At 43.9% G+C, this 15145-nt stretch overlaps 1 protein-coding gene across 5 annotated transcripts in view; it reads right to left on the reverse strand.

Moving 5' to 3' along the window:
• Positions 1-2142: 2142 nt before the first annotated feature.
• The window catches only part of GRIN2B (glutamate ionotropic receptor NMDA type subunit 2B), a 223989-nt gene continuing 210986 nt past the window's right edge, over positions 2143-15145 (reverse strand). For all 5 annotated transcript variants that reach the window (XM_064702234.1, XM_064702235.1, XM_064702237.1 and 2 more), the window contains 4 exons: positions 13479-13639; positions 10396-10583; positions 8379-8617; positions 2143-6546 (listed from right to left, as the gene is read on the reverse strand). In XM_064702234.1, the coding sequence (XP_064558304.1) occupies positions 4639-6546; positions 8379-8617; positions 10396-10583; positions 13479-13639 (2496 nt within the window). In that variant the 3' untranslated portion in view covers positions 2143-4638. The remainder of the gene's footprint in view (positions 6547-8378; positions 8618-10395; positions 10584-13478; positions 13640-15145) is intronic.

The following is a 15145-nucleotide window of genomic DNA, read 5'->3' on the forward strand; positions in this document are numbered from 1 at the left end:
GGCCCATCCTGGCAACTTTTAACCCCTTCATCGAATCCTTTGCAAAGCCAAAAGTAAGCTTCCTCCCCCAGTATGCTGGAAATTGAAGTACCAGTTCCCTACAGGCAAAGTTCATACTTTGATATTGCTGAGCATTTTGAACCCACGGGGGTTCTCACCTGGAGAGTTCTGACAATGCATGCTGGATTTCAGAGAGAATGGGATTTTTTGTTGTTGCTGTTGTTGAGGTGGGGACGGTGTGCTTCATTGTCTCAACTGACAACAAGTTCTGACTGCAGCTTTTCTTGCCTGCTTAGGATGTGACATTGCAAGCTCTGAGACTGCCCTCACTGGGAGGCATGATGGGGAGACACAGAACACCAGCCTGTGTTGTGCTGCACTACAGTAAAAAGCCGGTGTGAATACTCCAACAAGGTTTATGATGTGGAGATCCATGGCTGCAAGTTCTACCTGCCAGCTGCTTTCTACTGTGTATGGCACATTTCTGATATTTTTTGCATATTTCCTCCATCTCTTTCATAGACATCCTCCTTCAGCTGAGTATATACACTCCAGTACCACTTCAGAAGAACATGGCTCATGAAAATACCTCTCAGAGAGCCATGCCTCTGGCTAGAAGTGAGGAGGTAAATGTCAGAAACACTGCCAAAGGTGCCTAATCTTTCCTGGGAGGCTGTCTGCAAATAATCAGTAGAGGTCACCAACTGTAGAGGACACAATGGTTTTTGCTCAGTATTCTTGTGTGCAGAAAAGTTCAGAGAGAGGAAATGTTCCCAGCCACTGCCCCAGAAAATACTGGTGTTTCTACAGCAGAGAGAGAGAAATGGTAAGGCAGGGGATGTGGAGTTTTGTCAGGCTCTGGTATGAAATCCCATTCTTTTCTGGACAGGTAATAAACAGCACATGGGTGGTTTTCTAGTATAGACAACACCTGCTGCTAATATTACCTGTTTGAATCACTTGAATACTTACAATGAAAATACACCAAATCTAAAATTCTAAATATATAATCAGAGTTTAATAACATCATTGATTTATTTTCTTGATTATGAATTATACCCTCCCCCCTCCCACCCCTTCCCCTTCATCTCTGTCCCAAAAACTTGTTGACCTGTCAGAACTAAAATAAACAAAGCAACCAGAAAAGATCACTTATAGGAGAAAGGATTAACCTGATGGACACGTGGCCTAATATATTATGGGAGAAGGCAAAATACCAGACTCCTGTGGTTAGACCAGTGGTTCAGTCCAGAATTTCCAGTTCTTCTTTTCTGGTTGCCCTAGAGCATTCATTTGAGTGGTTTGTGGCACAGTTAATATTTGCAGAGCACTCAGAGTGTTAACAGTGCTACAACAGTAAGAATACTAGATAATGATTTTGGCAAACTATCATTTGCCGATCAGTGGAACAAGGGACAGACCAGTTCGGAGAAAATACGAACCAACTTTCAACCCGGAACACAAAAATCAGAACCTTTAAGAAGAGATTTGAAAAAAGTTCCATTAACTTCTTTTTGGTTTGTTTTCAGCTTAATTTCCCTGCAGAGCCACCCTCCAGGTTTCCTCGTTCCAGGTGGGGAGGGACGGAAAAGTACTGAGATAACCACCAAAGACATTAGCTGCCCTCGTCAGCTGTCAAGCTTCCCAACCCCAAGCCCTTAGGAAATACCAGAAATTATCACGAGCTTTCCCAGGTCCAAGATTTCTAAACCAAAGTAGCATTGGAGAAGTCTCTTAATGTCAAAATGATGGTCCAACCTGAGTGGCCAACTTGATGGTTCACCCCACCACTATCAAGACAGTGTAGTGCCTTGAGGCCCAAATTCCACAGAGAGATGCTGGTACAGAGAGTTTATATGCAAAAAGGAATTGGGGGTGCTCCCATCAAAACATGAAACCCTGCTGGCAAGGCTTGAAGTGACGTTCCGGCGTCTTCCATTCATGAAGATAAAGGTGACAGGGCAATACAAGGGGCCTCAGGGGAACACAACACACATGGGTTTCTCTCTCTCTCTCTCTCTTTTTTTTTTTCCTCATTCATACGGCCTCGACCTGCGTAAACCGCTTCCAAAAATGCAGCCTGAAAAGTCATAGAAAACAAACAGAACGGAAACAAACTTCCCCTCCCTCCCACCCCACGATCTGAATATTCACGAGAAGAGAAACACCAATTTATACAAAAACGCAATAAAAAAGAAATATTTACAAAAGAAAGGAACGCCTTCTTGGTGGCCGCTATCAGAGGTGTTCTGACAAGCTGCCGTGTGTTCTGGATTGCAGATCGCTCTGTTAATTTGTTTGGTTTCTTTTTTTACTCTTTTCCTTTTTGTTCTTGTAATGAGAGAAGAGGGAAAGAGTAAGAAGTGCCCTTACCCCAGAGACTAGGGGGTGGCATCACAAAGACTCTTCCCCTCTTTTCTCCTTAATTTCCTCTGTGAAATATAAGAAAATATTCCCCTCACCAACCCTGCCCACCCTCTCCTCACACACTTTGACTTTACAGGAAAATCCAACCCTCCCCCCTGCCTCAGCTTAAAAAATAAATAAAATAAATAGGTAAATAAATAAAAGGCCTTCTGTTGGCTTAAAAAGAGAACGATAAGATAAAATCAACCATGGTGTGGTGAGGAATGTGAGAGAGGTGGCTTGCAGCTCAAGAAATGTGGCTCATAAAGACAGGGCTGCCATCTCCCTTCAGAGTCAATCCTCTGCAGTGTCCCCATGCCCTCAGCACAGGACTCTCTCAACCCTTCACCTGGTGAGCCATGGTGATTGAGACACTGGGACAGACCCAGAATAAGCCATAGAGACTTTGCCATATCTCTCAGGATGGAAGAGGTCGGTCCACACCCCCACCTCTGGAGACAGATGACATATGAAAGGTGTGTTCAGCTTCTCATTCCTACCATTGCTCCTTTTCCTTTAGTTTAGCTTGCATCTAAAATGATACAATGAAAAGAAAAAACACTCTTATTGATACTAAGTGCACCAGGAAAGCTGTCACTACAACTGCAGGGATGGGAAACCCTAGGCTATTCCAGCTTTACACCTGTGCTAGTATCTCTCTCTTTCACACAGAGGCACACACACACGTACACGCACATCTCAGCTTTGTACATCTTCAGTCTTCAGCACAAGTTTCTGTGCTCTCTGGCATTTATTCAAGCACATCCCTTCCCAGGAAGACAAGCTGTGTACTTCCTCTGTACATTCAATAGTAAATATACACATGTATTTCCCATGGGTGCATACACTCTCCTCCCATTTTCACATGTGCAAGGAGGCATTGAAACAGTCCACCAGCACCACCAGCACCACCAGACTCACCCTTCTATGGCATTTCTTTTTTCCTTTCCACCATTGGCAGAGGGCACCCTATTCTTTTTCGTCCAACCTGCTGGCCAAGTGTAGAGAGAGCAGAAGGATTAAGCTCCTTCTTTCTCTCCCGTCCTTGCTGAAAGGACATCCCAAAATGGGTTTGGTGTCCCCTGAAGTGACAGTGAAAAAGCTCCCCACCTTTCCCTACTCTTAAGCTCTGTTCTACTGTGTTTGTTCTCCAGACACCTCAAAGGATACTGGGTTTATTTTGCTTTCTTCATAGACATTTCAAGTATAAAGTTATTGTATATACTTGCAGATAGACAAACCCATACTATATACTGCTCCCACCCTTGAAGAATGTCAGAACTAGTGAGCAGCTCACAGCTAACGAACCAACCCTGTTCCTCTTTCCTCAAATCCTTCTTATTTCTGTGCAAACCAGCATCTTTTGTCCAAGTTTGGGAAACCAACCCTGGAGTCAGAGAGGCTCAAACTCCTACTCCACTTCTTTTCTCTATCTCCCACTGGTCTGCCATAGATTCAATGGCTGTAATAGCCATAGTGAAACCACTAGCCTGACCTGCAGACAAATCTTCCCTCCCTCCCTCCACACCCCCCAGCAGACAATTCAAAATTTTAGCGTAAAATTTCTCAGCATATACGCAAATATATATATATATATATATTTCAGCCCTAAACCCCCATAGTCTTCACAAAATAATGTAACAAGAACCTCAATATACCTAACATGTAAGTGCATCATCAAGTTAGTGTTGTTATTCTCCCTTCACTTTCTCCACGTCAAACACTATTCTTTTCTAGGCAGTTTTAGGAACAGTTGCCTGAGCAAGCACATTTTCCTGCATGTCCATTACACTGCTGTTGCTGCCTCCTCCTGTCACACACACACACAGAGACGTGTGTGCACATGCCTTTCCCTGCTGAGAGCCAGCAGAAGTGAACACTAAGGTCACTGCTGCTTCTCCTCAGCCCACCCCTTCCCTGCCTTTTTCTCTGCTTCCTGAAACCATGAGCAAGGATATCCAACTCCGACATCACTGTAAAGTGCAATGGCCAGGAATGGAGGAGAATGGGAGGAGCGAGAACATGGAAAAAGAGATAAAATGGGAGGCTTGGGAAAGGAGGAGGAGGGGAAACCAAAGAGGTGGCACTTGTCACCAGTGCTGCACTACTCACAACTCCAGTATCCCACAAACTAAGGACGACTCAGGAGAGTAGCTGATGGGATTGATCCCACCCCACCCCCCCATGCTCCACATACATCCCCAGTCCCTCCCCGTGCTGTTCCCCTCTCACTCAAACGTCAGACTCAATACTGGAGAGTTTCTCATAAACATGCCCGTTGCTGGAGCCATTGAAAGCCCTGGGGTTTTTGTTGTTAGGCACACAGGGGTTGGACTGGTTCCCTATACAGATGTCCTTCTGGAAACGGGCTGGCACAGCCCCATGAAGGGCTGAGACCACCGGCTTGTTGGTGGTGACAATGGCTCGGAAGTCTGGCCTGGCTTTGGGCCCTCCTGCCACCACAGGCTGCCTGAAGAAATAAGATTTGCTGCCGTGGAGCAAGCATTGGTCATCCCCAAAAGTGGGGATGAAAGGGTTTTGGGTGACCCGGTCGGGGTAGAGCGACTTGCTGAGCATGTAGCCCCCACTGCTGCCGGGGTTGTTGTGGTGGTGGTAGCTGGTGGCGGGCACTGAGGACTTGTTGTTGGCAAAGGTGGTCTCACTGGCTGGCATCTCAAACATGTGGGCGTAGGGGCTCCCCTCCAAAAAGCGGCCCTTGTCCTTGAGGCTGACGCTGCGGGGGGCCAGGGCCGAGTCATCCTTCTGCAGGTCCACAAAGGTGTCGTAGGAGTGCTGCCGGCGGAGTTTGTTGCGGTTCTTCTTCTGCACCTTAGAGGCAGAATTGGAAGGGCTCTGAGGATATTTGGAGGAGGAGGTGGCACTGGTGGCCACGGGCACAGGGGCAGGCGGCTGGTCCAGCTCTTGGAGGGAGTTGTCCTCACTGATGTCGTACAGGTTGCCCGCTTTCTTGCAAGCCTCACAGCGGATGCAGGCCTGGCGGGTGGAGTTCTGCCCCACCGTTGATGGCGTGTAGTTGTGCAGTTTAGAAGGGCAACTGCGGCAGAAATTAGCCCCGCTCCGGTCTTCCCAGTCTAGATTGGTCAGGTTCTTCTCCCACGGCGCTGGGACCCCGCTCACAACGCTATGCTTGTGCTCATTGCTTCCACCAAACTCGCCTGAGCCGTGCTTGTGATGGGCCCTGTTAGTGCAGGATCCACCCCCTCCTCCTCCCGTGTCACGCTTAAAGTCATCTCCCCGTTCTTTGTAGATATCCGTCAGGTCCACGTGCTCCCAGTGCGGTGAGTTCTCCTTGGTCCGAAACTGGTCAAGGTAGAAGTCCCGTAGCCCTTCCTTGTCCCTGAAGTAGCGCTTGTGGTCAGGTGAGCGGGGCGGGCGCCGGCGGTAGGCCAGCTCTATCTCATCAAATTCCCTCCGGGACTTGGCGGAGGCTGGGCGCTTCTTCAGGCTGTCCTTGTACTGCTGCTTCCGCCTCTTGGCTGCATTGCCCTCAATGTTGCCATAGGTGACCGTGTGAGTGGAAATGTCAGAGACGTCCGAGCGGATCAGGTCGTCGTGGGTCCCACTGCCCCCGTAGCGGTCACTCTTGAAGGAGAACTTGCCATAAAGGTCACCCAGCTGGCTGTGCTTGGCAGGGGGTAAGCCCAGGTCCAGGGGCTTCTTCCCAATGGAGCGCGACTGGGCGTTGAAGGGCGGGTTGTCACAGTCATAGAGCCCGTCGATGGAGCTGGTGCTGCCAATGCTATGGGGGCGGTGGTGGTGGTGGTAGTGGTCCTGATACACATTGCTGTCCTTCAGCTGGAGATTGCCAAAGGTCCTTTCCACCTCACTAATGTAGTCACTAAAGAGGTTCTCCTCGCAGGGGGGGTTGTTGTAGGATTTGCAGTCTGAGTGGGTGAAGCTGCGGCGGTGCTCAGAGATGTCGTAGACGGATGACTCGCGGCGGATAAAGTCCAGGGCACTCTGTGGTGAGCCGTTGACCCCTGACAGGTTGGCCATGTTCTTGGCTGTCCGAAGCAGGCGGAGGATGTTGGAATGGGTGTTGTTCATAGTTGCTGTGGGGGAGTTCATCGCTGACTGGCGTTCTTCAATGGCCACGCCATGGATGCAGCTGTAGATACCCTGAAATGAGAGAAAGAAAGGAGGTGAGCAGTCCGGCAAAGAATACACAGAGGGGGACCTAAACTGGTAAGCACTCTGTGCATCAAGGGTCTGTTCCTATAGGATAGTAGGGCCTATCAGCCTTCCATCATGAAGCACAATCAAATCAAATGAAATCAGATCTGCTGTACCAACCCTTGCGGTTCTGACCCTCTTTCTACCCTCACATTTTTCTTTTCCCTCCATTCCTCTTCCTCTGCTTTGTTTCAAGTTGTATCACCAGGATGGAGGAATGCCTGCTTGCATCTGTGAGAGCTAGTCAAATCTAGTGGGTATAACACAGAATTGTTAATGGGGACAATAATATCCTTGGGAATAAAAGAATCAAGACAAATGATTCTGTGGGGATGAGAGGACAAAAGTCTGTTCTGGGCCCTGAAAATCATCTGGGCATCAGTGAATCAACAAGACAGGAGCTATCTTAAAAGGGAGCAGCTTCATTTGTCATAAACTTAGTTACCTTTATCACCAGTACAGATTAGAGAAGGAAACAGAGAAAGACCAGAACTCTAGGACAGGTATTTAGCTATTTTGCATGTGGTTGACTGAGGTACAATAGAATTCTTAATTGCATTCTGTTAAATTTAACAGTGATAACAGGCTCTAAATTGACACTCCTGAAAGCAGAAGTCCTCTATTCAACCTCAAATCAGATAACAGAAAGGCCCAATTTCCACACATTCTCCACAAGCTCATTTCACCCATGACTGTTTGCAAGGGCTATTCCTAGGAACAGAACAAACAGGGCTCCTTTATTCCCTGACCTTCCAAGTGGTGCCCGATGATTAATGTCAATTGTGAAATGGACACCATCACATCATGTTATCACGGTTTCTCAGCAGCTAGCAGATGATGAACACTTTTCAGACCTTTCACCAACCTGGCCCAGGTCTAACAGATAACCACAGAATGAAATAATTATTCTTAGCTTAGGGTCACCAAACACAATGCCCCATCTCATCTCCAGACTAAACCACATTAGAAACTAACAATATAGAAGAGAGGCTGTGCCCTTGCATTCTAAAGGCTTTGTCATTTCTCTTCAATATGTTATGCAGCAATTATATACTCCTTGTACAATCAAAGTAACTTCTGCTACATCAGATGCTGAGCTAAAAAATGCCAAGGTTTGACCTCACTTCAGAATAGATCAGGAGAATGGACCAGTGGCTTGAAAGAAGGAAAATAAAGCTCCAAATGGGATACTGCTAGCAACACTAATAGTAGAAGATGACTCAGAAATGGCTAGAATCTGTTTTAAATGTAAATGTTGTACCCTAAGGCAGATTTGCATAAAGCAATTGCTAAGTTTATGTGGTCATCCTCTGTAAAAAGATTTCTGCATAGTTCAGGGCATGGCTTTCGGTTAAGGACTTCTGACTGTCAATGAGGGCACACTTCTAGTTAACAAAAGGTCAGCTGAAAAGCCATAATTTAGAGGCCAATGTAAAACTCTTGAATTTCTAATCATGCTATCCATCATTACTTGATTACAACTCACAACTCATTTTGGAGGAACAAACAGTAACAGTTAACTTGTGTTTTCCTGTGTTTTCATCTCCATGTGAAATTTCCATTTCCTTTACCATAATCCAGCAGAGACCAGAGATGTCACAGAAAAGAACTAATGTTCTTGCACACTTAATGTGTTTTTGCAACGTTAACAGTGCAAAGATGACACAGCGCAGACTGCCACCTGTGTATTAGACAATCTTGGTGGATATTCCCATCTCCAGCACCTAGGACTATGTAAATAAAGCCTCTGTTTGTCACTGACAGTTACTGGCACTCACCCTGCTGATGGAGAAGACCACACCAGGCTTGCCAGAGCAGACACCCATGAAGCAGTGGCGGAATTGCCAGTAGAAGAGATGCTCACAGATGAAGGTGATGAGACTGAGGGCCATGGCTGCTCCCAACATGTAGAAGACACCTGCCATGTTATCTATATCCAGCTGGCTGCTCATAACCTCATTCTTCTCATTGTGACAAATGCCAGTGAGCCAGAGAGCTTCCAGCTCCTCCATCTCCCCTAGAATGACAGACAGGAGGAAAGAAACAGGTTAGATAATCCTGCAATGGCTGAAGAGCTCAAACTGGGGCATACTGAAAGCAAGATCTAACGTAATTTCCAGTCTTCACATTCTTTTTCCACATCTCCAACATCTGTAAAATATCCTGACTGCCCTTCTGATGCAGGCAAATGCCATTTGTCACAGGAAAGTCAACAGGATTTTTCCAAGGCTGGTATTAGCCATAACAAGCAGTACCACAGGACACAGCTATGATGCTTGCTGGATGTCTACACTGAGATCCTGAAACAGTTGTCCACCACATGACTGAAGACCTGGCTTCAGAAACTTCCACTTTCATTAAGTCAATGAAGGGAAAAATTAGTGGCTGATAGTGGTAGACAAAAATTAATCACTACTAGATGAAAACATTGTATGTTTCCAACTTGGAATCAAAGTATTGATTGTTTTCAATCAATTTTTGTTTCCATCATATCCATAGCTCATTAAAACCAAGTGCAATGTTCCAAAAAACATTTGAGTATTTTTACTTGTTTTTCTTCCCTTCAATTTTGTCCATATTCAACACTTACAAGGGCTTTGACCAATCAAAAATTTTACTAATTTGTATCAGCTATGAGCAAATGTTCTGTACTTTAATTTCATACACCACTTACTACCATTATTGAGCTTTCATGAGGGGTGAGAGAGAGGTAAACACTCACATGCATGCACGAATATTGGGACATTCAGAACAAACTAATTTTGCAGGATGACAAATTGTTTCATGTTTTTAGAAAAGTTCGTTTTTCACGTTTTCCATCTCCAGTCCAGTGTTAGGGGGAAAAATCCATACATTTAAGTAGTGCCATAACAGAGTCTTTGAAGCTTTGTGGAGAACTTATGTCCTTCTCTGAAATAATACATACTAGGCTTTTTAAGAAACAGAACAATCTATCTGTCAGGTGGCAAATTTTCTGAAGTATGTCCAAGTTATGTTCTTTCCATATTTATAGCACTATATGTTATTTTCAGATTTCGGGGGAGAAAACGAATACTTATAAATAAAATAACCAGTGAATATTAGTTATTCATAAAAAAAGGACACAGGAAAATGTAATGTGAAATGGAAAGACAGGAAAATACTTGTGAAAAAGGAATTTATTTTCTTATGGACAGTTTTTGTTAATGCCAGCATTTTCTCTGTAAATTAAGAAGTGAACTATGTAACTATAATGTTCTAATTAAAAACTCATTCCAAAATATGGTTCTGAGTCTCAAGTTTTTCTTGGTTTTTTAAAAATTTGGAATTGGGCTATTTTTAGGTTTTGGAAAGTCTGATTTAGCTCTTTCATCCAGAAATATTTATCAATTCAGTAAAGCCTGCATGAATTGATCCTGTCTAGAGCTATTAAGTATGGCATAACCACAGACAGTCCAGCGTGATTAGTGGGTTTGGTCATGGCAAAACCTCAAAGCTAGTGAAAAATTCACACCAGAGTTCTTGTTTTTACAAGATATTTTTCACATAAGATATTTTTCAAACACACACCTGATCTTGTTCTATGAAAACTTTAGTGCTTTTGGCACTAAAGGCTTTTGATGATACTGCTACCCTGCATCAATAACAAGAGTGACATTCTCGCATTTTTGGTGTGTTGCCTCTAAAAAAACCCCATTAATAATTCCATGTTCTCAACTCACATCTGAAGCACCACAGCTAGAAAATTCAGTTTCTTACATGCAAAACTCAGTATTTCTTAGGAAAATTCCAGTACTTCTCTTTCTTGTCACTTACCATCTCCAAAAAGCTGTAGAATCGCAAGATCAACCTGGCGCTTCCAGCCTGAGTCCTTCTGGATGGCAATGCCATAGCCAGTGGAGGCAAACACTTTCCCACTCCCAATTGTCACCAGCTTGCAGCCTTCATCTCTGCCAGCCATGTAGTTTAGCACTGCTGCATCATAAATGAAAGCATCCAACTTCCTGCACAGAGGCAAGAAACAAGAGGGTATAGTACAGAAAACATAACATCTGCATGAAATCAAAGGTGGTTTTAGGGAGCTAAGGAAGAAATTAACCTCTTTAAGATGGACTGCAATATGCCATGTAGAATCATAGAAAGCTTTGGGTTGGAAAGGATCTTAAAGACCCCTTATTACCAACCCCCATGACATGGGCAGGAACGCCTTCCACTAGATGAGGTTGCTCAGAGCCCTATCCAGCCTGGCCTCAAACACTCCTAGAGATGGAGCATCCACAAGTTCATCACCTCATAGTAAAGTGCCTCACCACCATCATGCAAAAGATTTTTTTTCCTAATATCTAATCTTTCAGATTGAAACCATTCCCCCTTGTCCCATCACTACATGTACGAATTAAAAGTTTCTCTCCAGCTCTCTTGTAGGTTCCCTTCAGAAAGGTCACCCTAAAGTCTTCTGAACAATCCCAATTCTCTCAGCCTTTCCTTGTAAGGAGATGTGCTCTATCCTTTTAATCATTTTGGTGGCCTACTCTGGACTCGCTCCAGCAGGTCCATGTCCTTCCTATGCTGGGGGCTCCAGAGCTGGATGCAGCACTGCAGGTGGGGTCTCACCAGTGCAGAGCAAAGGGGCAGAATCCCCTCCTTCATCCTGCTGCCCATGCTCCTTTGGATGCAGCCCAGGATACAACTGGCTTTCTGTGCTGTGAGTGCCATTGCTGGGTTGTGCCCAGCCTCTTGTCCACCTGCACTCCCAAATCCTTCTTGGCAAGGCTGCCCTTGATCCCTTCATGCCCCAGCTGGTGTTGATACCAGGGGTTGCCCCAACCCAGGTGCAGCACCTTGCTCTGGGTCTTGTTAAACCTCATTAAATCTTCATGTGCCCACTTCCTGAGCCTGTCCAGGTCCCTCTGGATGGTATCCCATCCTTCAGGTGTCATCTTTACTTTCACCATACTTAGATTAAAATCTAAGCCTAAAGCTGTTTCACAGGTGAATCTGGGTTATAAATGAGAATCGTCTATTTCTTTCTGACTATGTGCTAATCATCATTTCTGATCTTAAAGGAAATTTGGAATACACACATACTGCAAGATAAAGATGAATGAAGAGGGAGTCAAGGGGATCTATATCCTTAAGAATAGCTTATATTTCTCTACTGCCTTTTATCTCAAAATAATCTAAAATGCCTTATAAAATATATCAATATTAGATAGCAAAGTAGGGATTGAAGTAAGGAAAATATTTTCTCCAATTCAAGTACTGGCATGACTTAGCTGAGAAAAACGATTTTTTTTCAAATCAAATACAGTCAGGACATTATGTTTAACCCCTCAGTTACTCTGAAAAATACTACCAGATCTTTACCAATGTCAACTGGCCACAAGAGCAGCTTTATAGTTTACCCTGTTGAATTGGTCTTTGTTATAGAATTTTCAGTTGAAAATCACAACAAAAATTCTGTTTCAACACAGAGAAATCCCCATTATGGACTGTGTAGAGAGCACAATGGCCTGGTGAGAGCCTTTTCACACTGCAACAAATTGATTTGGATGTGGGGGACAGTCTCAGGAGGCTGCATCTTCCACAAACCCAAAGACAGCTGATGAGTAAATCCTCCCACTAGATCTGAAATGAAAGATTTTCTAATAAATGACCTAACATCTTCCAGTTGCACATTATCTCTCACATACTAAGTTTACAATACACCTCCTGCATATATATTTACAGTATGGTGATTATCTCAGTTCAAGTGCTTCTCTGTGAGGAAGTCTGTCCAAGGGTGAACATGAAGCCAGGATGACATCTATCACAAGAGATGACCTCCCTCTCATCCATATATTTCCAGGACAGTGCATATTTATTTCCTGAATGATGACTATCCTGGCAAATGTACCTTCCCAGGATGATATCCAACTATGGTACAGCCATTTGCAATGGGCTGCAAGCCTCTGAACCTGGCAAACAGGTTTAGGAATATTCAGTCAATCTAGTAATTACATTGGCTAAACATCTTAATTTGTGCTTTGAAACGAACTTTCTCCTAAGAGTATAACATGAGTGTAAGCAAAAATGTTTTTTATTCACTGTGGCTGGGCTCTGACAACCAAAATGGTCAGTTCTGAGAGCAGGTCTTTAATTACAAAGGACAAAGGCTTGCAAAATGTCATTTTGAGTTAGGTCCTTCGCAGATTCCCTGTTATTAAAATGGGATGAGCTATTCAAGCATGCTTTTTGCTAACGATTTTTCCCATGTCTCCAAAATTACCTAAGGAAATGCCTACATTTTTACACTTCCATATTATTCAAATAATGTTTTGTTTAGCCCTTGATACTAAAATATTCCAGAGAGTAGGCTACTTCCAAACTATTTGCTTCAAACCTACCTTCCATTATACTGTATTAGCTGGCGATACACTGGGGTGGGATTAGTCTGACAGCTTCCTGATTAACATAATCTTTTACACACAGAAGGAGGGAAAACAAAGGAATTTCCAGATGACAATATAAATGCTCTGAAGAAAACTTTGTCCACAGAGACCTGTGAGCTTTTCTTCTGTATGCATAAAAACCCATCAGCATGAAACATCTTGATGAAGCAAGGTCTTGGGGACCAACACACACATGGATTGTGTACACAGGGATACAGTAGATCCTCCTTTTCCTTTTTTTAATTCTTATAAACACAGCAAATCAAGTAACTTTTAAACAGATATCAATAGAAAAACCTGGTAAAAAGAACCACGGAGTCACTCTCCTGTACTACTGTGGTCTTGCTATACTTTTAACCATGGAATGACAATCTAGATTCATTTTTAAAACCCTAAAACTTAAATTTTCCAGACAAGCATGAAAAAAGGCAGATTTCTGTGGTGAGTAAGCATGCAAGAAAGCCTCACCCAGTCTTCAGCGAGAACAAAGCATCATCCACACCCCTCTGATTGAACTTCACCATGTAGCTGTGCATTTCAGGGTAGTTGTTGCGGATGTTCCTTTCCGTGCTGCCGTTGGGAACCGTCCCAAAGCGGAAAGGGGGCGAGAAGTCATTTGGTTTCTGGAACTGGAGAGACAGGAAAAGGAATATTTCTCACAGTCATCGGGTTGGGAGAACATCAGAAGGTTTGATCTGATTTTATTTTACTATCATGCAGAAAACATAATTGAAAAGATATTTTATTGTTTTCAAACATGAATATCTCCTATTAATGCCAAAGACACAAGAAGTAAATCTGAGCAAGTTGTTCTTTTTCTCTACTCTGGATTAAGTGCATAAAATAGTCAGTGATCAGAGATTAGGTAGGAGGTTAGATAAAAGCAAAATGGAAAGGGAAAATGTAACAGTGGTGCTGGAACACAGTCAAGAAACAGTTTCCAATAAAATCTATGTGATATGCTTTTTAACCACAAACTGTCATTTAGTTCCTAAGAAGTATCTTTTTCAGCTCTGTGGATGCCTTTACACTTCCTGGTCCTGACAGAGATAGAAAAGTAATTAATGAGCAGAGATGCCTCTCAGCACACCTCACACCCACTTCACCAAGCAAATTATTAGCTTTCAGAGTTTTGGGCAAATGTCCCAAATAAAATGCTGTTAGTGGCTGCAAGTTACTAGTTACATTTGATGCCCAGAACAGAGCTGGCAGAACACTCCAAAGCTTTTGCTGCTCACAAGAAATACATTCATCATATCATTCCCCCACGGCTGCAAGCCTCTGAGATTTTATATGCCACTTGCTTAACTCAAGTCATAATCAATGCTCTCTGGGATTTTATGAGGAGTAAAATTTAGACTGTCAATTATCAAGACTGCTTAAAACCCCTAGAACCAGCAGATGAGAAGGAGCACAGAACTATAAACGAGGAACTGAATAAGCAGTAAAGAAAAAGATGCAAAGGTAGGTTAAATGGAAGGAAGCCTCCTCCTCTCTGGATATATCAAGCAGTAGCTTGCCTAGTGTTATTTCTTGGCTCCCAAGTGTGACTGTGTATTTCTATGATCCTGAGAAGCACACTGACCAGAGGCTAATGGTCACACCAAAACCATTTAAGAGCAGGAGTGCACCTGGTTCATGAATATGTGCAGTCATGCACTGCCACCTTCTACAGGGCTGCAATCCACAGACAGTTCTAGCTCAAAACACGTGCAGATGAACCTTGTTCTTGAGCTCTACTTAAAGCCATTTGGGAACTTGGTCAGCTCAGCTGAGGAGGCCAGGGCAGTGCATCTTGCTCACATCTCAGCCATGAGGACAGCTAGAAGCTGGGTCTGTGGGTAGATTACACACTGTTCACTTGTTTCTGTGCACCAGCCAACTCATCTCTCCAGTCTGGATGGCAAGAGGGGCCAACTTGTATGTGCACGTGAGTGTGTAACAGAAACACGTGTCCTACTGCTTTAAGCCAATAAAAAAACATCAGGGCTATTTTTCTGAACTTAGGCTAGTGCATCACCAACAAAACAGAAGTTTCACACAGCATAAAACAGACTGTAAGGTGTCTCTTAGAACTCTGTCACACCCTCTAGGGAGGAAGAAAACTCGCAGCTATCAAAGACTGTAATGAAAGC

This window comes from Zonotrichia leucophrys, chromosome 1A (assembly GCF_028769735.1).
Source record: "Zonotrichia leucophrys gambelii isolate GWCS_2022_RI chromosome 1A, RI_Zleu_2.0, whole genome shotgun sequence".
NCBI lineage: Eukaryota > Metazoa > Chordata > Aves > Passeriformes > Passerellidae > Zonotrichia > Zonotrichia leucophrys.